Source organism: Aricia agestis, chromosome 13, assembly GCF_905147365.1.
Source record: "Aricia agestis chromosome 13, ilAriAges1.1, whole genome shotgun sequence".
In the NCBI taxonomy this organism is placed as follows: domain Eukaryota; kingdom Metazoa; phylum Arthropoda; class Insecta; order Lepidoptera; family Lycaenidae; genus Aricia; species Aricia agestis.
Genome location: NC_056418.1, coordinates 1,242,514 through 1,266,730, shown reverse-complemented (window position 1 = coordinate 1,266,730; position 24,217 = coordinate 1,242,514). Strand labels below are relative to the sequence as shown.

The 24,217-nt window shown below is 41.5% G+C and overlaps 1 protein-coding gene across 1 annotated transcript in view; it reads right to left on the bottom strand.

Annotated features, from left to right (window-relative positions):
* Positions 1 to 1,155: 1,155 nt before the first annotated feature.
* The window catches only part of LOC121733001, a 36,699-nt gene continuing 13,637 nt past the window's right edge, over positions 1,156 to 24,217 (bottom strand). Inside the window, exons 6-19 of the mRNA XM_042123065.1 lie at positions 19,973 to 20,169; positions 19,278 to 19,466; positions 18,498 to 18,637; positions 17,832 to 17,983; positions 17,212 to 17,396; positions 16,047 to 16,216; positions 15,562 to 15,710; positions 14,272 to 14,529; positions 8,592 to 8,760; positions 6,911 to 7,296; positions 3,134 to 3,312; positions 2,658 to 2,767; positions 2,148 to 2,286; positions 1,156 to 1,464 (exon numbers count right to left, since the gene is read on the bottom strand). Coding sequence (XP_041978999.1) covers positions 1,189 to 1,464; positions 2,148 to 2,286; positions 2,658 to 2,767; positions 3,134 to 3,312; positions 6,911 to 7,296; positions 8,592 to 8,760; positions 14,272 to 14,529; positions 15,562 to 15,710; positions 16,047 to 16,216; positions 17,212 to 17,396; positions 17,832 to 17,983; positions 18,498 to 18,637; positions 19,278 to 19,466; positions 19,973 to 20,169 — 2,699 coding nt within the window. The 3' untranslated portion in view covers positions 1,156 to 1,188. The remainder of the gene's footprint in view (positions 1,465 to 2,147; positions 2,287 to 2,657; positions 2,768 to 3,133; positions 3,313 to 6,910; positions 7,297 to 8,591; positions 8,761 to 14,271; positions 14,530 to 15,561; positions 15,711 to 16,046; positions 16,217 to 17,211; positions 17,397 to 17,831; positions 17,984 to 18,497; positions 18,638 to 19,277; positions 19,467 to 19,972; positions 20,170 to 24,217) is intronic.

The window sequence follows — 24,217 nt, the reverse complement described above, 5'->3', positions numbered from 1 at the left end:
TGGCCTTTATTTTTCAACACTTATGTTAAAATTATTTATTCGATTTACTTTGGATTTCTAGCCAAAGTAGACTGCCTAGGTGCATCTCAGGACAACTAAATCAAAAATTAAAACATAATCAGAAAAATCTGCAATAAATTAGAACATGATCAGAAAAACTTCACTTTTCAATAACCTTATTGTTAACAAAAATTTCCAACAAAATCTGAGAAGAATAATAACATTTGGTTAAAACTCTGTCGAAATCCAATTAATCTAAACATAGATAAAAGGTAAGATTCGATCAAATTACAGAGACTGAAACATTTAAATTCGTAGTAACGCGCTATTGTTTCTTTGTGTACATTTTAAATTAACTGTATATATGAACGATATTTTTAAATGCAACTTGACCAACGTGACGCCTTGTGCTCCCAGACAGCAGTTAAGGTGCTCCCACACAGCAGCTGTTATATAACGTTAGATAACATTGTTGTCTAACTTTTCTTTTACAAATTATAACAAAAGACACGTTTATTTCTTGACATGTTGTAGCGCAGGGGTCACCAATTAGTTTCGCTCGGTGTCCATTTTCAGGAATGACCTTCGCGGTCCGCACATTTTATAAAAAATATTTATTAAACAAAAGTAAGTCATCGTTTATTTATTTATTTAAGTCATTAAGGAAATTACAAAGATCGGATGTTTGAAGTGAAACTGGTGCAAGCTATTGATATAAAATCCTGAAGATGTGTACAGTAAGTCGAGACCGAAATTTATTTTTAACGAAGTTCATCTTCGAAAATGCTCGGTCCGCACACAATGGGTCGGCGGTCCGGATGCGGACCGCGGTCCGCCATTTGGGTCCGCCTGTTGTAGCATATGTTACACGCTGTTATAAAATGTTATCCTGTTACACAATGTTAAAACATACAGCAGTTATATAACGTTATGTAACTGATATATGGGAGCACCCTTAATCTTAAGGGTCAATTCAGACCGCAACGCGACGCGTAAATGCATTTCTGTAAGGATTTGACAGATTTCGATTACGTGAGACGTCATGCAAATCTGTCAATTCATTACAAATTTAGAAATGCGACTACGCATCGCATTGCGGTCTGAATTGACCCTAAAACGTTAACACCTTAAAATAAAAACTCAACATATTTTTTTGAAATAACATTGTTCTAAATTATCACAATATCATCAATCTATAGTAATCCTACTGAGGCGGTACTCCCCAACACCGTTCCTGGTTCTCCCGTTCCTCCCGTCCAGGGCCGTCTCCCCGCTGGTGCCGGTGATGGCGGTGACCACGTCGTTCCTCCTGGAGACGGTGTACCGGGCCACATCCGGGTGCTGGCGGCTGGAGAAGCTCCGGCCGAGCGACTTTGTGCGTTTGACGGTAAACTTATTCGGCATCTGCACCGTCTTGATAATCCCCGTGCAGTTTTGGTGCAGCGGTATTTCGGTTTGGATAGGCTGGGGATAGAAATTTTGAAATAAGTTAAAGAGAGTAATATTTAATTAAACTTAATTTAATAAACACAGAGATACACATGCAAGAGTTCAAATTTTGAACTGGGTGCTCTTGAAATTGAAACCGCACGTGCAAAGCCCCATATGCGGCAGCGCCGTCACGCAACACAAATCATCAGCCCTACTAGACAAGTGGCAAGCGATTATCGTAAACGCCAACCAAATGTATGCGATTTGACATAAGTCATCGCCTCGCTAGCGAATACTAATGCCAAATCCCATACATTTTGTTGGCGTTTACGATAATCGCTTGACACTTATCTCTAGGCCCAGGTACGGAACGTGAAGTACTGCATCGCTCCAGCGTAATGTCTCCTAGCGCGTTCTCGACTTTAGACAAATGTACCTACCTACACGTTGTCACTTCCATGTGTACATCAAAGAAAATCCATACTTATATTATAAATGCGTAGTGTGTCTGCCTGTCTGTTATCTCTTAATGCCCAAACCGTTGAACCGATTTTGCTGAAATTTGGTATGGAGCTACTTTGAGTCCCGGGAAAGGACATAGGAGGCTCTGTATCCCGGAAAATGTGTGGTTCCCGTGCGATAAACGAATTTTGGTGCCACGAAGTTGCCTGTCATCGAGTGATATATCAGTCTGTGATGGCAGTGATGGCACTAACCGGGGCAGGCGCAGGAGGTGTGAGTCTCGGCAGCGGCGGCGGCTGCGGCGGCGCCTCATCCCCCGACAACTCGTCGGGGCCGCGCGCGCGGTACCGCTGCGGGACCAGATCCTCGTCGGGCTCCGGGAGATGCCACGTGCTGAAAGTAAGTAAATGGATATAAAATTCTGCAATTGGCAGATAGCCGTCACTATGTTAAGGTATGTAGCGGACCAAATAGTGCACAGTCCTAAGTCGCACTATCGAAGTTTCTGAAGCCAACGCGGATATATTATATACTACATCTGAATTAATTATACATTTCAACAACTTATTGCGTTTGCCAGCATATTTCCACAGTATCATTCTACTGTTTTTGTTGTTTTGCCATACTGATTGTATTAGTAAAACGTCCAGCATCTTTTTGAGCACCTTCGTTCAAAGAAACGGCTTTGTACCGTACCGTACGGTGAGCCGTTATTTTACTCCAATGAATCGTGACCCGCTCTGCAGTTTGTTTAAGATACGTACTTGTGTCTGTCGGCGCTGCGGGCGCGGGCGGCGCGCGCGAGGCGGTACAGCGCGAACAGCGCCGCCTCGCGCTCCCCGCCCTCCAGCCACCCGCACAGCTCCTGCAGCACCTGACAACACACAGAGGACTGTTATACTTAGACCGATTTCTTGCCAATTTCGTACTCTATACTCAAAATAATTTAAGGTGGCACCCACGGTAATTGGCCTCTTTAGCCTAGGAGCTATATTGTGAAAAATGCTCGCACTGTATTCTGTTAACTTTGGAACGTGCCGCCGCCGCTGTCCGCTGATTTCGGGACTGAAGCCTAATGTCATCTTTAATTTAGCGTCTGTTTCACCACTTCCTTAAAAGTGCCGGATAGGTTATCCACAACTTAACTGACAGATACTCCATACTCTATCTGTCAGATAAGTTGTGGATAGCCTATCTGGAACTTATCAGGAAGTGGTGAAACAGGCCCTTAGTCTCTCACCGTGAACTTCCCCCTGGCCATGAGCGCCTCCACCAGGTCGGCGGCAGTGTGTGTGAGCGCGCGAGCGCCGGCGCGGCCCGCCACCAGGTTGAGCGGCGCTGCCTGCGACACCACCCACGCGTCCGCACCGCCCCATCCCCCACCAGAGTCCTCCGTGTCGGATGTCCCGGACTCTGATACTGAGGATGATCACAAAGTCAAATATTATGGTAATTTATATCGCGGGCTTTTAGCGCGGCGGAATAAACCTAGCAAAATGGCACTCTGATTGAATTCATAATGGTATACGGACACGTGGTGCCATCTAGTGACAAACCAGCGAAACTTACCGAGGGAGCACAGGCAACATAAATCCCCAATACTAGATGGCATGAGGTGCGCAAGTACATACTCGAACCTTCTAGAAAGGTCCAATGTTTGTTTACGTGTTTTAATTTAGACCTTATGACTGAGTCCATAAGGTCTAAATTAAATTTACCAAAAAATTCAACTTACTGCACTTATCGTAAGGACGGCAGTTTTATTGTGGTACATGCTCGAGCCTCCTAGAAAGTTCCCACGGTTGTTTACTTGTTTACGTGAATCGGGAACTTTCTGGAATTCGTCTCGCCATATAAAAAGCCGCAGGCAGGCCCGGCGAGTCAGTTCGATCTGAGCGATCTTCGAGGCGACAACAAGTGATCAATAGTGAGTGAACCAGTGAAACCTGCGACTTGGCTACGACCTAGGACAGCTGCTTAGTGATTGGACCTAGTGATTAGTGTTTGGACTTAGTGCAACACTTGTGACCTAGTGTTTAGTGCAGTGTTAATAAAGTCTTCAAGAGAGTCACCAGGTCTTTCTCTCCAAATCCTCGAACCCGAAAGAAAAAAAAAAAAAAATTACATGATATTATTTTAAAAATAAGAGAGCATGTAAAGCATAAGATGGACGACAACCATGCACAACATATTAATTTTACCAACTTCTAGTTTTAACACCTTGTTACCACCTAAGATTGCGCGCGCTATAGCGCCCTACAAATATTGCAACATTATTATGATGCCATAATCCTGCTAGCAACTGCACCTCTTGCCGGGACTTCCGGGCTGAATAAAACCCTTGTATCCCCAGTTAAGCGCACAACCAAATGAAGGAACAGATTGAAAATGTGTACTCTGAATAGTGGCTCTGCCATATAAAGAGCAAAGAACGATATAATATTTAGAATAAAATTGCAGCAAAAATTATATCAATTTGAATTGTAAAAACGAATTAGAATGTAATTTATAGTTGAAAACAGAAATCAAATGTATTGATTTAAAATTAAGAATACATAATACTAATGTTAAGAAAATATAATATCTACAATATAGAAATAAGCAAAATGTGAATGTAAATACAGATGTAACGTAAAGTAAATAAGGAATATATAGAAAATATGGAAATAAATAAAAATGTAAAATATGGTAGTTATTGAAAAAATTACAAGTTCAGAAACTGAAGTAAAGTGTATTAAAAGGAAAGTAAAGGATGAAATAGAAAAAGATTAATGATGTAAGTAAAAAACTGTTAGTAAATAAGAATAAACAATGAAAAATGTAGCAATGTAATAACAGCAAATAATTGTCCCTTATTATGTAAGGGGGAACAAGCGGTCCCATATAGGGGCCATAAAAAAAAATCCTCGAACCCTAGCACGTAACAATAATAAAATACAACATAACAATATATAAGCAACGATGCTCTACAAAGTAGAGCATCAAGCTTATGCATGTTGGAAAATAACAATAGGATTATAAATGATCATGTCAGGTACGCGGGGGAATTAATAACAGTATTAATGGATGTATATTAATTAGAAATATCTGAGCAGCGCATAAAGACAGTGATTAACGCGAGATATTGACAATTAATTACAGTAGACCCCCCTAAATCCGACAAACGTTTCGAATTTGTCAGATTATAGAGTAGGTGTTGCTTAGATTTTCACATATTAGGTACAATACATCAAAATTATACATAATTTTCCGAAAACTAGGTACCTACTCATATATCCATGGTACCTACCCAGCTTAAAGGAGCTTTTATTTCTGGACGTTTAGTTTTAAATTTCGAGTGTGTAATGTGTTGAGCTAGCGGAAGGTCACGCTCCACGTTATGCACTACGCAGCTAATATTAATTATTAATTAATATTTTCGCGAACCGCGCGGCTGATTGCCGCTGCACGTCACCATGGCGCTCGTGGCGAATGGGTTGCTGGCGTTCATCCAGCGCACGATCGATACAATGGACGAGATCAGCATACTGCAGATCTGCAAGTCCTCGTTCACCAGCGAGGAGATTGCCCAGGGAAAGCAGTTGCTGTACGAGACGCTCGGTCAGAGCGCGAATATGCCATCGCGACGGAGGGATGGAACTGAAAGAAGCGTGCAGGATATAATATCCTTGCTGAAGCAGACGGATCCGGATGAGGTGCCGGCTTTCGTGGCGAAAAAACTGCACAAGCTGTCGCCCGTGACGCTGGACCACGTCGGCGTCGTCACCCTCTTAAAGGACATCAAGCTCCTGAAAGAAGAGTTGGCGAAGTTCGAGGTAGACTGCAGGCATCAGAGTCTACGATCAGCGATCTACGTAATGAATTATCACAATTAAAGAGTGGTAATTCAATATGTAGGTCGTCTGATGCCGCGTTCGTCACTCGCCGTCGTGGTGGGCAGGCGATCACGTTCAGCCCGTCAGCACTTTCAGACGGGTCAACGCACGAGCACGTCATCGCCGCCGCCGCCGCTGTCCCCGCCGCCCGCTCCCCGCTTGCAACGGAGCCGCGGCAGAATTACGCAAGTGTCGCCGCTTGCCCCCCGCCTCCTCCCCTGCCTTCAAAAACAAAGGGAAAAAGGAGGCTCCTGCAAAAGAGTGTCCTCTCTCCAAAAAGGACCGAAAGTGTGATGATGACGGGTTTATAAGAGTGGAGAGGAAGAAGAAGAAACCCGTCGTCCGCTACCATCGCAGCACCGCACCCGAAGGACCCGAGCAGCTGTTGCGGCGTGAGACTCTCGCGACGCCGCTGTCACGTACGTCCAGGACGGTCGAGCAGGTCGTGGACTACATCAGGAGCAAGACCCACTTCGTCTTGAGGGTCGAGCGTTTGGAGTCCCGCCACAAAGTCAATTTTAGCTCCTTTGTGGTGAGGGTCCCGACGCATCATCTACCGACCTTCGAAAAGGAGGAGTTCTGGCCGATTGGAGTCGTCTACAGGAGCTTCTGAGGACGACTTCCGAACACGTCGCGCCCCACGTCACAGACAATACGTGTTTAGTTTAGTTTAGTTTTAGTATAAATGCTATGTATGTTAGTCTATAAGGCAAAGATACCTGATCTAAATAAATAAATTAATTGATTAAATAAAAAATAAATTAAATTTTGTATTACCCAAATTAAATTTTAATAAATAAAAATTAGGAAGGGGCCGGATAAGCGAGGATCTACTGTATTCCTATAATAAATCCACGATTTGGGTCACCTAACAGCCTATATGAGTCCCCGATGATATTATTTTATTGCAAAAATACAGCTTCGTTCCTTGTTGCCTAGTTCGAATCCTATCGAACAGAAAAAATGGTTACAAAATAAATACAAATTGATTAAACGACTGATTTTAATGGAATTTTTGACCAATCAGAGAGAGTTTGACGTTGGTTTGATATTGAGAATACTGATTTGCTTAAAAACTGACTAGACCGAATAAGGAAAGTTGCAATAGACTAGTAGAGGTGGGGTCTTAAGTTTTCACTCACCACATAGAGAATCTTTGACAGTATTAATAAAGTCCAGGGTCTCCAGTATACTCGGTCTGGTCAGCGCCTCCTTCTTCCTGAGGGTGGACCCGGCAGACCGCGGCCTCTCCTTCAACTCCTTGATGCTCTCCACGGGTTCCGTGTACACCAAATTCTTCAACGTATGATACTTCTTCCTCATCGTCTTGGTGTCTGATTGGTTCGTGATGGAGATTTCCGGGAAGCCGTCGGTGGTGAGCGGTCTACTGCGTCTACTGCGACGTCTTCGGGGCTGGTCTTCTGGTGGGGGGATCACGTCCGGCTTGGTGCTGTTCCGCCAGTAGTTGCCGAGCTTCACGCTGGCTAGGATCTCGTCGGTGTTTTGGCTAATGCGCTTGTGGTGGTACCTGAAAGGAGACAATTTTTATCTGTATCACTTACTGTCGTCTAGTAAGTTTGATTGTCTCTTGTGTCATTAATGGAGCGGGATGGGTGCGTGCACAATTTTTTTTAATGAACACGTGTGCCAACTTCGAGTTTCAATTATGCGATCTTAAAATTATGCGTGACCGGTTAAATTGTTGACAATTAAAATCTGTAGCAAAAAATAAATCAACACAAAAGACATCATAATTGTCACAACTAAAAGCTATCGAGTTTAATAATAATGATAAGGTAGGTATGTTGGCTCATCAGGTCCCGTATAGAGCACGTCCCACACAATCAGCCCGGAACGACTGCCGCAGTGCGCTGCATGTTAATACCGCCCAATTACTGCCCATTCTGTGATACGAACGTTTTACTATGAGTATTGTCGACAATGAATGAATCAAAAGCTTTTTATTACGCACAATATGTCTTCTAGAGTAAAACTAATGATGATACAATCTGTCCGCGTTATAAAGAGTTATTCTTCAATGCAATGATTATGTGTTCCTATTCACAATAATAGTAGTGATCTACTAAATCAATACGTATCTGTTACTCGAAATTATGCTGATGCCATCAATCTGTTTTTAAAAGCCCAACTCCACAAAGTGACGGTTTTATACGGGTTCTTCACGTTATACGGCATAGCTAGCTAGCAGCGCCATCACGGTTAGCCATCAAAGCCTAATGTCAGAGAAACCCATAAACGAAAACCCCTCTGCAGTCTGCACGTACGTAATCATCGCAGGCTAACGCAGATGCCGCAGTTAAAGACCAATGGCAAATGGCTCCTTACAGACGAACGGCCCTTGCCAACGGCAGATAGGTACAACTGGCTACTGCACTATAGAAAAAAAAAGACAAACTTTCATACGTGGGAGAGTCATGCTTCGGCTCGAATGGGCCGGCTCGACCGGAGAAATACCACGTTCTCACAGAAAACCGGCGTGAAACAGCGCTTGCACTGTGTTTCGCTGAGTGAGTGAGTTTACCGGAGGCCCAATTCCCTTCCCTATCCTCCCCTATTTCCTTCCCTTCCCATCCCTAACATCCTCTATTACCTTATTCCTGCAACGCACCTGCAGCTCTTCTGATGCTGCGAGTGTCCATGGGCGACGGAAGTTGCTTTCCATCAGGTGACCCGTTTGCTCGTTTGCCCCCATATATCATTAAAAAACCCGTTATACGCGGCACACCACAACTGCAAGCCTCAATAACTGTCGGCGGCTGCAGTTTTATCTGCTATCTGTAAGGAGCCCAAGTAGTCACTGACCTGTCGCCAACGAGCGCGTCGTGGAAGGCGGCGGCAACAGCACGGCGAGCGAGGCGCAGCTTGGCGGCGGCGCGGTCGCGGCGGCTGAGCGTCAGCGCGCGCGTCGCCCGCACCCGCGCCGCGTACGACACCGCCAGACCCCCGCCCGTCGGGAAGATCAGACGGAACTCTGCGGTATGGTTAACGTGGCCGTATTATATTCTTACCAAAGCGGCACATCTAGCAGAGTAGACAGAACAAATGAGTACCTCGACTTCAAACAAACGGGTGGATATACGCGAGCGTGAGTGTCAATTTCAACATGTTTCACAATGCTTTGTCGCATTAGTAAGGCGCGCGCCGGCCGATATGACAAACGTATAAATTTCGAGATATTCTCTAAGACAGCCTACTTGTTAGTTCTGTTTACTCTGCATCTAGGTAGTCCCACTATCATTTAGAATTCTACTTAAAAAGACGATACAAAATTGTACAATTTAGTAGAAGTTTGCCAATAGACAACATTGACTTCGCAGGACACGGGAACGAGTCGAAAAAAGTGTTCCTCTGGCAAAAGATTTCGCTGAACGGCCTCTACCTCTATATTATTTATATCTCCAAGCGATTCTATAAGAAGCTTAATAGTATGTATTACTAGATTATTCTTGCTTTATAACGAAAAGTGGGACATTTTCAAACAAAAACGGCCTGATAGCGGGATTGTCCCGCCGAAATCGGGACGTGTGGTGACGTGGTATGGTAGCTCTTATCAGAATGAAACATTGCTGTATCCTGCTATCAAGGGCCTTATTCGAATGTAATTTGTAGGTGAGATCCAAAACCAACCGGGTAGCCAAACACCTCCCTTTCAAAACTTAATGTGTTTGGGCTTTACATGTGTTCCAAAATTAAGTAATAATACTATTCAATTCAATTCAATTCAATTCAATATCTTTATTTGCACAAAACATGATAAGAAGATGTTACAAGTTTGCGAAAACAGTACATGTTTTGCCGTTTTAATGGCATGCAAATATTACAATAAATAGGATCCTCTAAATTCACTAAATAACAGCCAAAATATTTAAATATTCATTGATTCTCAAGTAAATATGTAACATTGATATTAATTAACATACAAATTGGAATACATTAAAATGGAATTGAACATTACAGGACAATACTTTATTCATTATCATTGAATTTCATTTAAATACTCTTTAACTGTGTAAAAACTTTTTTTGATTAGGAATGATTTTAATTTTATCTTAAATTTATTTAAATCGTCAATTTCTATAATTTCATTGGGTAATTTATTGTAAAGTTTCGGCATCATTACATACGTACTTTTGTTAAATTTTGTAGTTTTTGATAGTGGCATTTTTAATTTCCGTTTGTGACGTGTGCTACTGAATTTTTCATATAAATGTATATTACTTTTCTTAAGGAATACTAAAGACTCATATATATACAAACACGGTAACGTTAATATCTTTAGGTCTTTGAAATATGACTGACAACTATCTGATTGTTTTAGGTTGCACATGGATCGTACGCATCTTTTAAATGACGACGACAATTTCAATTTCAATCGACGTTAATGACGGTAAAATTCAGTGTAGTGCACAAACGCTCTAGCTGTCATACGTGTCTCTTACTAGCCTAGTAAACGAATGCCCAAAATGGGGGTCTGCTTGGAAAAGTCGAAAGCAGAAATTTTAACTTTGGTACTTTGTTTAGAATAGTTAAGAGATAAACATACTAAAAGTCTTGACCCCTCCGAGGTGAGCCCGAGGGAGGGGGGGCAAAGAAGGTCCCGTTTTTTGGTTTTTGCTTACTCATCAAAAACGGTGCTTTGTACGAAATTCTCTTTCACTACATAATAAAAGCTAATTAAATTCTATACAACTTTGTCCTTTACACTTTGCAATATCTCCAATCATTGCCTCGCTATGAGCTTCTAAAATTGGCCGATTTTCAAAAGTGTGTTTTTTAGGGTTTCGTACCCAAAGGGTAAAAACGGGACCCTATTACTGAGACTTTGATGTCTGTCCGTCTTCCTGACCGTCTGTCTGTCCATCTGTCTGTCAGTCTGTTTGTCCGTCTGTCTGTCCGTCTGTCTGTCCTTCTGTATATCCGTCTGTCTGTCTCCAGGCTGTAACTCAAGAACGATAATAGCTAGAGAGTTGAAATTTTCAGAGATTATGTATTTCTGTTGCCGCTATAACAATAAATACTAAAAACAAAATAAATTAAGTATTTTAGGGGGCCTCTCATACAACAAACTTGATATAAACATACAACAAACATACAACAAAATTTTGAATTAATTACAATTAAGTAATTAATGTTCCACTGAGTGCAGCAGTTATACCCATAAAGTTAATATAATATTAACTTTATGCTTATACCAAGTTCACTGTCAAAGTAGCAGCGCTGAAAGATCAACTTTTTTAAAAAGTGTATGGACAAATTCGTGACTACGCATCTCTTATAGAAATGTAGAAGTCAAAACTAACTCCTTCAGTGCTTCTAGTTTCAGTTAACTCTATATAAGGGACTTGCGCCCTTTTAACGGCATAAAATTAAGACACTAGAACACAGAATACATACATATACTAGGTGTTGAGATTTGTAAACTCATAAGTAAATTTAGTTCCGCGATTGGATAACAGATGGCGCTGTTCGGCCTGTACATCGCGGTATCGCTTGCTCGATAACATTTGATATATGTAATTCGATACCATAATCTTGGGCATTTCGCTCACGCTCACTGGTTGCATAATCATATATTACACCAGAGGGATTTGCATCCCAGAGTAACCCTACAGAACGGATTGGACCAGTATTAGGCGAATGACGTCTATACAAGAAATAATATAAAGGAAAAGAAGACAAGAAACATTAGATAGTAACACTTGGATACTGCTAGACAATTTATTTATAAGCAAAAATAAAGTATTTCCCGCGAGAATAGACAGACTTTTTTCGATAAAAAATAAGCTGTATAGTGTGTTTATATGTTAATCCAGGCTACGGTTTATCTCAGCGATGACATACAAAGATAAAGAGAAAATATTGCTAAAGTTTGCCACATTGTTGAGGCCTGCTTCACATTTAGGAATAAATCTGGGTTAAACTTAACCGTTGATCATCACACTATGTATTGCGTTACTGATATTAATGAAAATAATCTGAGGGCAATGCAATGGTGTAAGATATGTACTTAACTCCTTACCACTTCAAGTACCTGTACGAATAACTTCCTCTAAGTTTTAACAATAACTGTATTTTTAATAAAGAAAATGATGATGATTTCTAGAAACGATGAATGATGATTTCTAGAAACGATAAGCATAAACCCAATTTTGTACAAGTTGGCCTTAGCTTCAAAGCATTTTATTTTTGTATAATCCCCGGGAGGAACGGTGTCGACTAAGCATTCTCCACAAACTAAAGGAAAATGGGATAAATACTTGAAGAATGCTCTCGGAAAACATTCAATTAAGTGGCAAAGTATGAAGTTAGATTACTTTGTGTGTAAGCCGCGCGCACAAAATTGAGTTGAGTTGAGTTATTACCAGACCATTTCAGTTTTGAAATTTTGGAGGTCACGAAAACGCATTTCAAAAAAAATTCAAAAGTATATTATAGTGTGGAAATGAGCAGTATGGAATAATAGCTACATGGCGCACATGCCGGATAGGCGCATTTTGCCACACTCACTATACTATTACTACAATAGTGATATAAAAGTTCGAGTTAGATGCACTAACTCGAACTTTTATATCAGTATTGTAGTCTTGTACTATCAGGAAAGTTGATTTATAGGCACTAGATAGTGTCCGCAACTACGTGTGCCAACATTCCTTTCATTCGAAACCGTTCATTTTTTCGGGATAAAAAGTATCCTATGTCCTTTGCCGGGTATCAAAGTATCTGCACACCTTTCAGCAAAATAAGTTCAGCGCTTTTGGCGTGAAGAGGTGACAGACAGACAGATATACTTCCTCTCCTCCTCGCGTCGTGTTCCTCATTGCTGAGGGTCGTGATTCCCCTTTTGGAGTTCACTAAACTAGTGACGACCACATTACGTCATCTGTGGCGATCTTTGGCAGAATGGAGAGCATCATGGAGGCCGGTGTCTAGAGTTGTGCGCACTTGATCAGACCATCTAATAGGGCTTCGGCCCCTTGGGCGGCGACCGTCAACTTTGGCTGTAACCACAAGCTGTTCGAGGTTATGGCCATCCTTTCTTGCGATGTGACCAAAGAAATCCAAAACTCTACGTAGGCAGATTGACGACAGTCTTGTTTTTATCTTTAAGTCACTAAGGATGGAGACGTTGGTACGAAAGGCGGTCCATGGTATTTGGAGCATTTTTCGCCAACACCACATCTCGAAGGCGTCAATTCTCAATCGTCATTCAATATACTTCCTACCGGCATTTATAATATTAGTATGGATATCTAAAAGGGTCACGAAGCTAAAATAAAAAATTATTATTAAATATTAAAATAAAAAAAATAAATGTATTAGCTTCATGAAAAGGGCCTATAAACAAAGGGCAATGGATTATGTGCGTGAATAATTGAAAAGTTTGCATCCCTCCTTAACAGCAAATTCGGAAGATTTCCCAAGAGTTTTCTTAACTTTATCAGGTGGTCGAGGTGCTCAAAGATTATAGGGTTGACATTATATCAAGATTTTATAGCTAAACGTTATGGTTTCCTAAAGCCAAGCTCCTTAGATTTTATAGTACTATACCATAATATTTTAAGAGTTAGACGAAAACACTTTTGAATAAAAGGTTAGAAAGGTATAATAGAAGGCATGATAGGTATAAATATTATTCATGGCCTGAATTTCTAGAAATATCTACTATTATACATTTGAAAACCGCATTTGATTATTTCAAAAATGATTCTGACTTTAATCAGTACCCTCAATTTACTAATTTAAATCAAAGCGGCTTCGTTTCTTGTTCGATTAACTCTGCTTTCTTAATCAAATATTAACATTACTTGCGACCCGCCCCGGCTTCGCACAGGTATAAAATATATTATAGCCTATGTCACTAACTGAAGAAATGATTAAAATCGATTCAGTACTTTTTAATTACATTCATTACTGTTTAGTATCCGTGGCCCGCATTGGTCGGTACCGCCGCAAAAGCTACGTCCCGCAATTTTTAAATCTGTAACTTCGAAAATATTCATTTAAATCATATAATTATGCTGTAAAGGGCCATATAAAAGGGAACAAAGGGACATGAGGGAAAAAGAAGCGACTTTGTTTTATAATATGTAGTGATTTAGACATTTCATAGGAATAACGCTGTATATTTTCATAGGAACCTGGACTAGATTAAACAAGGAGAGCTGCAATAATGTTGCATTCAAATGATAGTGGAGTTTGTATCTAAACATCAATATTCATACATGGAATAGCCCCTTTAATAATTTTAAAATGATTAATCCTAGCAATATTAACAATTCCCGTACAAAAAAGTAAACTCTTTTAGTAGAATATACCTGATCCCAAATCTGACTTCAACTGCCGCTTCAACAAGAACATTAATTTCTTAATAAATGTAATTATTTCGAAAGACATAAGCCCCATACGTTATATGTCAAACTCTTCATTAAATTGAAGGTTAATCATAATTAAATGTCTCTGAGTACGGCGGTAAAACACTCACCAGTATGCCTATACCGATCCACGATGTCCACCATGGCCTTCGCCCAGGCATACTTCATCGCCGCCTCCATCAGTCCCTCGCACGGCTCCACGCCATTGTGCACCCCCATGCAGTACTCCCGCAGCCCCCGGAACTCCCCCCCGCACCTCCTGGCGTCGAACTCCTCCAGGAACCAGCAGTTCTCCTGGGATGAGGAGTAGAGCTCGTCCAGAAAGGGCTTCAGAACCGGGCTAAGGTATTTCTTGTCTTCTTTCGCACCTGCAATAATGCAAAAACATGACATAATATAAGGGGTTCGATTCACAATGCTATTTGATTCGGATTCGGAAAAAAATTTTTGGATAAAGGTGCAGGCGGCAGGAACCAAATCGTCCCCTGATTTTTTATTTAAGTTTTAGGCTGTACCGCCCGCACTTGTGACGATCAAATGTTACCGAGCAGACCTTCAAGAGAAATATCACACATAGTTGTTTGTTTAAGACTTTAGTCAAACCCATGACACGCAGAAGTTGCCTAGACACCTCCTAAGGAAAATCTATGGAAACTGGTGCCGAGTTCACTTCGAGTTCACTGCGTGTTGTGTGGTTGCTAAATGCCTCTTGTATGCAATCAGCCGAGAAAGGTCCTTATGAGGATTTGGCTTCTTTGTTTTGAAGAAACTATCAAAGCAGATGCCATATACGCTTTTGCTTATTGTAAGCCCGGTTGCTATATTGTAAACTAGATGATGCCCGCAACTTCGTTGCGCCAAAATCCGTTTATCGAGCGGCAATCATAACTTTTTCCTATGTCCTTTCCCGGGACTCAAAGTATCTCCATACTAAGTTTCAGCAAAATCGGTTCACCGGTTTGGGCGTGAAGAGGTAACAGACAGAGACATTTTAGACGTGGGAGAGCCATGCTTCAGCACGAATGGGCCGGCTCGACCGGAGAAATACCACGTTCTTACAGAAAACCTGCGTGAAACAGCGCTTGCGCTGTATTTCGCCGAGTGAGTAAGTTTACCGGAGGCCCAATCCCCTACCCTATTCCCTTCCCTACCTTCCCCTATTCCCTACCCTCCCCTATTCCCTACCCTCCCCTATTCCCTTCCCTTCCCATCCCTACCCTCCCCTATTACCCTATTCCCTCTTAAAAGGCCGGCAACGTACCTGCAGCTCTTCTGATGCTGCGAGTGTCCATAGGCGACGAAAGTTGCTTTCTATCAGGTGACCCGTTTGCTCGTTTGCCCCCTTATTTAATAAAAAAAACACTAATTTCGCCTTTATAATAATATATTAGTATGGATACCTTTATACAACCAGCCAAGGAGTGTCTTCATTAACGTGATATTATCAGCGAGGTCCTCCCGCCGCGTGTGGGGGTCCCTCCGCACGGCGTCCACGAGGAGAGCGGACGATGCGTCGTAGTAGTCACGGAGCTTGTTCCATTTCTTAGATCTTATAACAGAGCATATTTTGAAGCAAAGAGGTGGCCATGGCGTGGGTTTTTTGGAAAGTTTATTAGCTAACACAATAATTCTGAATTGACCCCAAGTTGCTTTAGATTGAAACTATAGCTGCTACTGTTACTTTATGCTATGCTATGCTATGCGGCGAGTTCCAATGTATAGATTTATATGGAACTGGCATCGAACTCCCGCCCCGCTGCCGGCTGATTTCGAGACTGAAGCCTAAGTAATATTTTCGTCGTAAATAAATGGTTTTCATAAAACTGGTTTCTAAAACACAAAGCGATTTATGTCACGATTTTCCAACAATGTTTTAAAAACTTACCTGTAATTGGACAACTCCTTGTCCAGGTCTAGTCTGGCGTGGACGTTAGTGAGGTACATTTCGCGCGCCTGGTCCAGCATGATGGCCAGCAGGTGGATGAGGCGCTCCAGCGACTCCTGGTGCTGGGACGTCGCCTGCAGCAGGTTCATCCGGAACATGGTGTGCTGTTGCTGGTCGGTATTCATATTCAATCACAAAAAGAGCCTTTAGCCAAATATACGTATTAAGATGATCCTGACCTATCTTAGGAAAGGGATATATGTGGAAATTTGAAACACCAAAAAATCTTCAAAAATTCTGGAATATGGTATCAAAGTACGAGTACACTACGACAGTGCTGTCTACCCTTCCAAGCTTTAAGCAACATTCGTACATTCATTCATTTTTCATTTTTTCATTCATTCAACATATAACAACTATGTTTTTTAGCATAATAAGTAATACTACTACCATCCAGACTCTGGAATCTAGATGGTGGCGAAGGTTTTCAATATATCATTTGCCACCAGAGGGACGGTAGGGTATTTCGTGTCAAATGACGTGTCAGACAGACATATAACAGCTATAATATGGAATGACATGTGGAAGCTATTTCGTGACATATACAGTTGTTTGACACGACAATTCACACGATATACCCTATACGGCTACATAGCGCCATTTGTTCCTCATTGTTTAAGGCGAGGATAAACCTCAATTTGTTATTCCACGACTTCCGGTTTACCTAGTTCCAATATAATAACGAAGTTTTAAAAAATATGAGGTATAAAGCACAATATTTAAAATACCTTAAACCATAAACATTTTAATAAAACTTAATACTTTGGCTGTAATTAATTTACAAACTCACCTCCGATAAAAATCTATTTCATCGAAATATAAGTATTAACTAGGATAATTATACATTTTATTTGAATAAATTGTTAGTACCTAAATCTATATTAAAAATTCTTTAACCGAACAATTTTGTTTCTTAATGTTTATTTCCAAAGATATTAAAAAAAAACATGAAAAATAGAGAAAATCCGTTTGAGTGACTTCAGTTTTATGCTAAGCTAAAATGAATCTTATTGCGATGCGTATACGCTTGGTCTTTGGTTGTGTGCGAAGTTATAGTTTTGGATTGAGATTAATCCCCGCCTTAAGCCTCGATGTAAAAACTTACATACGGCACAGCCTCCTTACAAGCGACCAGCTCGTGCAGCAGCCGGCGGAGATAGTGCAGCTGGCGGCGCGTGTAGCTGCCCGCGCCCGTCGCGCCACCACCTTCCCGACAAACCGCCTCCCACTTGCCCAGGAGGGCTGCTTCCAGGGTTTCCGATGGAGTCGGTGGAAGAGGTTCGGTTGCTTCTGTAAAAGAATACTCGTAATTATGTTAGGTAGTGAACTTGTTAGAACATCATGTACCATCGAGGAAATTGATTCCTAAGCAATTGACGGACCTACTACGTCATGTGGTCGGCTTATGTGAATTAGCTGTGATCGGTCTGTGATTATTCTATCTAAGGGTTGTAGGGGGTTAAACCTGGTTACGGCGATATGGTCCAAACCACCATGCAAATCACAAAACTTTATATTTAATGTCTAAATTCTTATAAACTTCTGTGACTCTCCGGAAGGTTTAGAGTTTAGAGCATGTCATTCTGATACGCTTGCATGATGTATCCCAATGTAAATTGTTATTTTTGAATGCGGAACCATCTCTGTGCAATTATAGGCAAAGAGTTTATTATATTTTTGCCAAACTTGGTTCCCAGTCGTAGCCAATTTTACAGATATCCTCACCTGCCCTAGCCTGTAACTCCAGCAAGCAGGCGCGGATCGCGGCCGCATCACCGGCCCAGTGGGGACCTCTCGCCCCTCGTCGCGTTAGTGAGGCCCGGCCCACCGGATACACGAAGCCCGCCACTGAGTCCCGCTCGCACACCTGCACCAGACTATACCACAATCAACTTATCTTTACTGCATATCATCAAACCTCAGTAAGTTGTCAGACGTCTTTAGAAAACCAAAGGATATATTATGTTTTTTGAATGTAACACGCTTCATTTTTGAATACTGCATGACTCTTCGGCACCCTGAGATCATTTAAGAAAGTCTTGTGATTGGTATCCGTTGTTATTGTAGTAATGATAATACGAGTATGTGGTGTACTTACCCCTATTACTATCTAAGGCAGAAGCTCGACCTCCTATATGTATAGTTTTCAGAAAAACCTAACTCCCGAAATCGTAATTCGAGCGATGGCAACTGCATGCCTAGCCTGGTGGCGCTGTCCTGATTCCTTTTTTTGGACCTATGTATGGTACTAACAGTGAGCCAACTCACTCATCCAGTAATAAGCAGCACGTGATGCGCGCAGTTGCAACTGGGGCCTCGCTGCCGCATTTAGCGCTGTCTGGGCTCGTTGTTTTTGGACCTATAAATGTATGGTATTAACCGTCAACTCACTCATCCAGTATCAGCAGCAGGTGATGCGCTCTGTGCGGGGCGGGGAGAGCCCGCGCCGGCAGCCGCAGCCGCGCCGCCCGCAGCAGCCGCCGCGCCGCCGCGCACCAGCACGCGTACCGGCTCAGCAGCTGCAGGGAACCCTGTAGGAAAGATACGCTGCAGAAACTGTCACTGTGACCTAGGCAATTCAGACGGCAACGCGACGCGTAGATGCATTTCTAAATTTGTATGGATTTGATAGATTTGCAAGACGTCTCACGCTCACGAAATCTGTCAATTCAGTACTTTAGAAATGCATGTACGCATCGCGTTGCGGTCCGAATTGACTCTTACTAGCGAGGGCTATAGAAAATTAAACTACTAACTGGTTATAGCAAACCAATAAAGAGGCAATGTCAGACTTCGGGAGTCTTAAAGATGAGTGTTGCTCGTGAATAACCTTTATTCAGGTCATTCGCCTTACTAACTACTTAGCCTAACATACAGGAGCTGGAAGGTGAGACGCACACTACAAAGAAGAATTCAACGATTAGCGATGGCAATTTGAGTAACGGCTGACATGATAAAAGAAACGGGACTCCTCAGAGGGAGCCACAGCTTTGTAGCTCTGACGCAGTTAAGCTACGGTACTAACCTGATAGGAACCCTCTCTCATCCTATCCACCAGGTAGGCAGGCACCTATCCATCCTGGCCACTGTGGACGCGTGGTGCGCGTCCAGGCTGGCCTCGAGCGCCGGGTGCCACAGCTGCCACGTCGCTGCCTAAGCTATAGGACTAACCTGGTAGGACCCCTCCCTCATCCTATCCACCAGGCAGTTCAGGGCTCCGGTGATCCTGGCGACGGTGGACAGGTGATCATGGTGTGCGTCCAGGCTGGCCTCGAGCGCCGGGTGCCACAGCTGCCAGGTCGCCGCGCGCTCCCCGCAGACAGTGGAGGAGGGGGGAGCAGCCGCCACGGCGTAGTAGCCCTGGAACAAGAAGAGTTTTTCTTAATATCAGTGCTTACGATTATAGTCTACCTAGGAGCAGTCGATCTGCGTAGAAGAAGACAAAATTAACTCTTTCAGTTCTTTCACAGTGATTTCTATACACGGGACACACGCCCTAGTGTCACTGAGTTTTGTTGCATTCTGTATATAGGTATCTATCACGTTTTAATCCCTGCAGAGCGATTCACTATTTCCGTTTGACTCGGATTCGGAAATTTTCACGTGCGGTCATTGGTCCATGCCCAATGTGGCGAACGTTTATTTAATGTTTTCGAATCCGAGACGAATTGCGTATTGTGAATCAGGATCGTGGACCCCTCACCGTCAGTGTCGGTTTTAGCACTACCAACGCCCTGAGCCGCAGGCGTCACTTTTTATCTGCCAGGGCCCTCTTTGTATACTGCGCCCTGGGCCAAAGAGAATGTCATATACTATGCCCTGGGCGGTCACCTAGCGTCTTCCCTCCCAACGCCGCTACTGCTCACCGTCTGGGCACTAGTATAATGCAGTAACGCCAGCGGGTGCGTGAGCGGCACGCGCGTGGCGTACGCGGCGGCGCTGCAGCCCGGCGCGCGCGCGCCCAGCATCAGCTTGGCCTCCGCGTCGCCCGCCCTCACCATCACCCACGCGCCGCCCTCCACGATGGCCAGACGCCGCTCCGTAGGCGGCTGGGCGGATGACACTAGATAAAAAAATAGTTAAAATATATGGTAGATAGGTTCCTGTAATACCATACATGGGCGTTGCCCGCTAGTTCTTCGAGCTTGAACTAAGCTCGACCATGACTAGATTAGATGGTACATACAATGTGAAACAGGACACATTATCTTTTGTCGGGTGCAAATATTTTGCAAAATAGGTGGCATAAATCGCCTGGTTTGGGTGATTAATCTATTTTTCAGTTTTTGTGGTTTGTTGACCTCTTCACGCCTAAACCGCTGAAAATAAAATAAATGTTTCGTAAGTGACGTAACTAATAAGATGCAAAAGAGAGGGGTAAGAACTCTGCGGGACTCGGGCATTCGAAAATACTACTTTACATCATTAAATGGTCCACACGCACAACATTTATACTTAGGGCCTGTTTCACCACTTTCTGATAAAGTGCCTAATAGGCTATTCACAACTTTTTTGTCAGATTCTCCATACTTGATCTGTCAAGTTAATTGGTGGATAGCCTTATCAGGAAGTGGTGAAACAGGCCCTTAATATTGTAAATAAAAATTTTAGGGTTCCGTACCCAAAGGGTACAAACGGGGCCCTATTACTGAGACTTCGATGTTTGTCCGTCTGTCCGTCTGTCTGTCTGCAGGCTGGCAGGTTTTATAAAAATAGTCCAAAAATAGTATTCTTTGTATGGGAGCCCCATGCAAAGAACACAATTTTTGGACTATTTTTGCCCTATAACGGTACGGAACCCTTTGTGCGCGAGTTGCACTTGCACTTGACCGTTTTTTTATAATGATTTATACAAACTTTGGAACTTACCTACTTAATCATCTGACTAATATTTGAAATTATTTCTCAATTGGTTTCCTTAAGATTTTGGAAGCTCTACAAAAAGCCTCTACGCCCTTGCCATTCGTCCTGAAATTACTATTGATCGAAACCTGACGGAGAAACAATATCATCGAGAAAACAATAAGAATAAGACTCTCGGTCTATTTATATAAACAAGTGCGAGTCGAACTCGCGCAAGAAGGGTTCCGTACCGTTACACAGTAAAAATTGACCAAAAATTGTGTTTTTTGTATGGGAGCCGCCTTAAATGTTTATTTTTTTTAAAAATAAAAATTTATTTATTTTTAAAGTACACCTATATTTTATAGGCCTTCGTGAAAATTTCATGTGTCTACCTATTGCCATTATTGATATCGAGCAAAAAGGCCAAAAAAATTACGTTTGTTGTAAAGCCCCCTTAAATATTAACATTATTTTGTTTTTAGTATTTGTTGTTATAGCGGCAACAAATATATACAATCTGTGAAAATTTCAGATGTCTAGCTATAGCGGTTCTTGAGTTACAGTCTGGCGACAGACAGACAGACGGACAGACAACGAAGTAATATGGTCCCGTTTTTACCCTTTGGGTACGGAACCCTAAAAAGGGGCCAGCTATCCGCGTTTTAGGGCAATATCAAAACGAAATGTAAAAAATGCACATTAAAAAGTTTCCATAACATTGCCCTTGGCTATAAAATGCCGCCCTTTGGTGGAAAAGGTAAAAAGTATTTCTTAAAATGTTACCAAAGTATTTTTATGGATCACATAATGTATTTCATATATTTATTAACCTTAAATAATACTGTAACAAAGAACCGTTTGATGTTCACTACAAAAGACTTGAATCTTTGTAATGTCGACTCCTTAGGTCACGACTCACGCATTTACTTGCAAGAATTGAAACGCCGTAATCCCTCGATCGTGGATATTCCAGACACAATTATAGCTATTATATTGTTAACGCTGCCGCATGTGGCCACTTGGGGCTTGATAACCTTTACCTACAGTAATAAACTGGCTTCTATCCATACTTCTTCTATCTTCTATCTATATATATAAAACTCAAAGGTGACCGACTGACATGGTGATCTATCAACGCACAGCCCAAACCACGGATCGGGCTGAAATTTGGCATGCAGGTAGATGTTATGACGTAGGCATCCGCTAAGAAAGGATTTTGATTAATTCCTATCCCCTATTTAAACCCAAGGGGTTAAAATAGGGGATGAAAGTTTGTATGTAATAATAGTTGTTAACTCGAGCGAATCCGCGGGCAAAAGCTCGTATAATATAAATGCGAAAGTGTGTCTGTCTGTCTATCTGTCTGTTACCTCTTCACACTCAAACCGTTAAACCGAATTTGCTGAAATTTGGTATGGAGATACTTTGAGTCCCGGGAAAGGACGGATAGGATACTTTTTATCCCGAAAAATGTACGGTTACTGCGCGATAAATAAATTTTGGCGCAACAGAGTTGCAGGCGCCATCTTCTAAAAGATACATATTTTACAAATGAGATGCCTTGCCGAGAATCTAATAGACTCATTTTGAAAAAAAAAACTTATAATTTACACCTACCATGCATGTTTTGTAGCGGACATACACGATAAGTATCACGATCTTAACAGAATTAATGTAAAACAAGATTTTACAATCTCAAGAAAGTACAGGGCGTAACAAAAACAAAGTAATAATACTTTAGGATGTGTTCAGACCAGGGCTGTAGCTAGAGTCAAATTTGAGGTAGGGCAGCGTCGGTTACAGGTAGGGCGGAAGCAAAAAAAATCGGTCAAGTGCGAGTCGGATTCGTGCACGAAGGGTTTCGTACCGTTATAGATAAAAAATAGGCCAAAATTGTATTTTTTATAAATGAGCCCCCTTTAAATATAAATGCTATTTTAATTGTATTATTAATTAATTAAGTGATTTCGCAAAAATGTCCAGTGCCTACTGTTGCCATTAATATCAATATGCAGCAAAAAAAGGCTAAAAAACACGAATCCTTAAATATTGATTTTATTTTGTTTTTAGTACTTGTTTTGATTTATCTCTATTCAATTATTTAGTCAATGATGTATTCAATTCATTCAATAGTTATTCTTAGATACTAAAAAAAAATCTGTGACAAAGCATGAGCACTATATCTAAGAACTACATATTATTAAATCCTCAATTACGAAGAACAAGCGAACAATATGGTTAAACTTCTGGATGTAGCGATCCACGTGTGAGTGAGTTGGGTGATACGAGTCAATAGATACGACTAAAAATATATTTAGATTATTATTGTTTCTGCAAACTTATTAAAATAATAATTAATAATAAAATAACATAAAATATTTAAAACAGCTGAATTCTACGATTCGCCATATTATTAAAAATGCGAAGAACTTCGTTCAGATCAACTTTTATTGTTCTTTTTTTTTCAAAGGCCAGAAATACCATACCAGCCATTCTTTCGTGACCCATTGACAGTCTTTGAGGCCTATTAATTGCAGTTAAAGTTGAAAACGTGGACTCGCACACTGCAGTACTACATCTTTTTTTTTCATTAAGATTATAATTAAATGGACGCATCGCTTCATGTAATCGTGATTCAAATGCCATCTGTACACAGAACAAAGAATTATTATCGACGACTTCTGTGGCCCAATGGTTGGGCGTGTGGCAGCTTAATCCGGGGGTCGCGGGTTCGAATCCTGCCAACGGAACAAAAAGTTTTTAAAGGTATAATAAAAATCTTAACTATATAATGTATAGTTTATATAAGAATAAAGTATATTTCTGTTGTCTAATACCTGTAATGCAAGTCCTTTAGGTCTTCCTTTTTAGGGTTCCGTACCCAAAGGGTAAAAACGGGACCCTATTTACTGAGACTTCGATGTCTGTCCGTCTGTCCGTCTGTTTCCAGGCTGTAACTCAAGAACGGTAATAGCTAGAGAAATGAAATTTTCACAGATTATGTATTTCTGTTGCCGCTATAACAAAAAATACTAAAAACAAAATAAATTAAATATTTAAGGAGGGCTCCCATACAACAAACGTGATTTTTCTAACATTTTTTGCTTAACTATCAATGATGCTGCTGTCATTAGGCACTTGAAATTTTCACAAAGGCCTTAATAATATATGTAATTTAATAAATAATAATAAAAGTTAAAAAAAAATATTTAAGGGTTAGGTAGATAGGTAGGTCCCATACTATTTTTGCTCTATAACGGTACGTG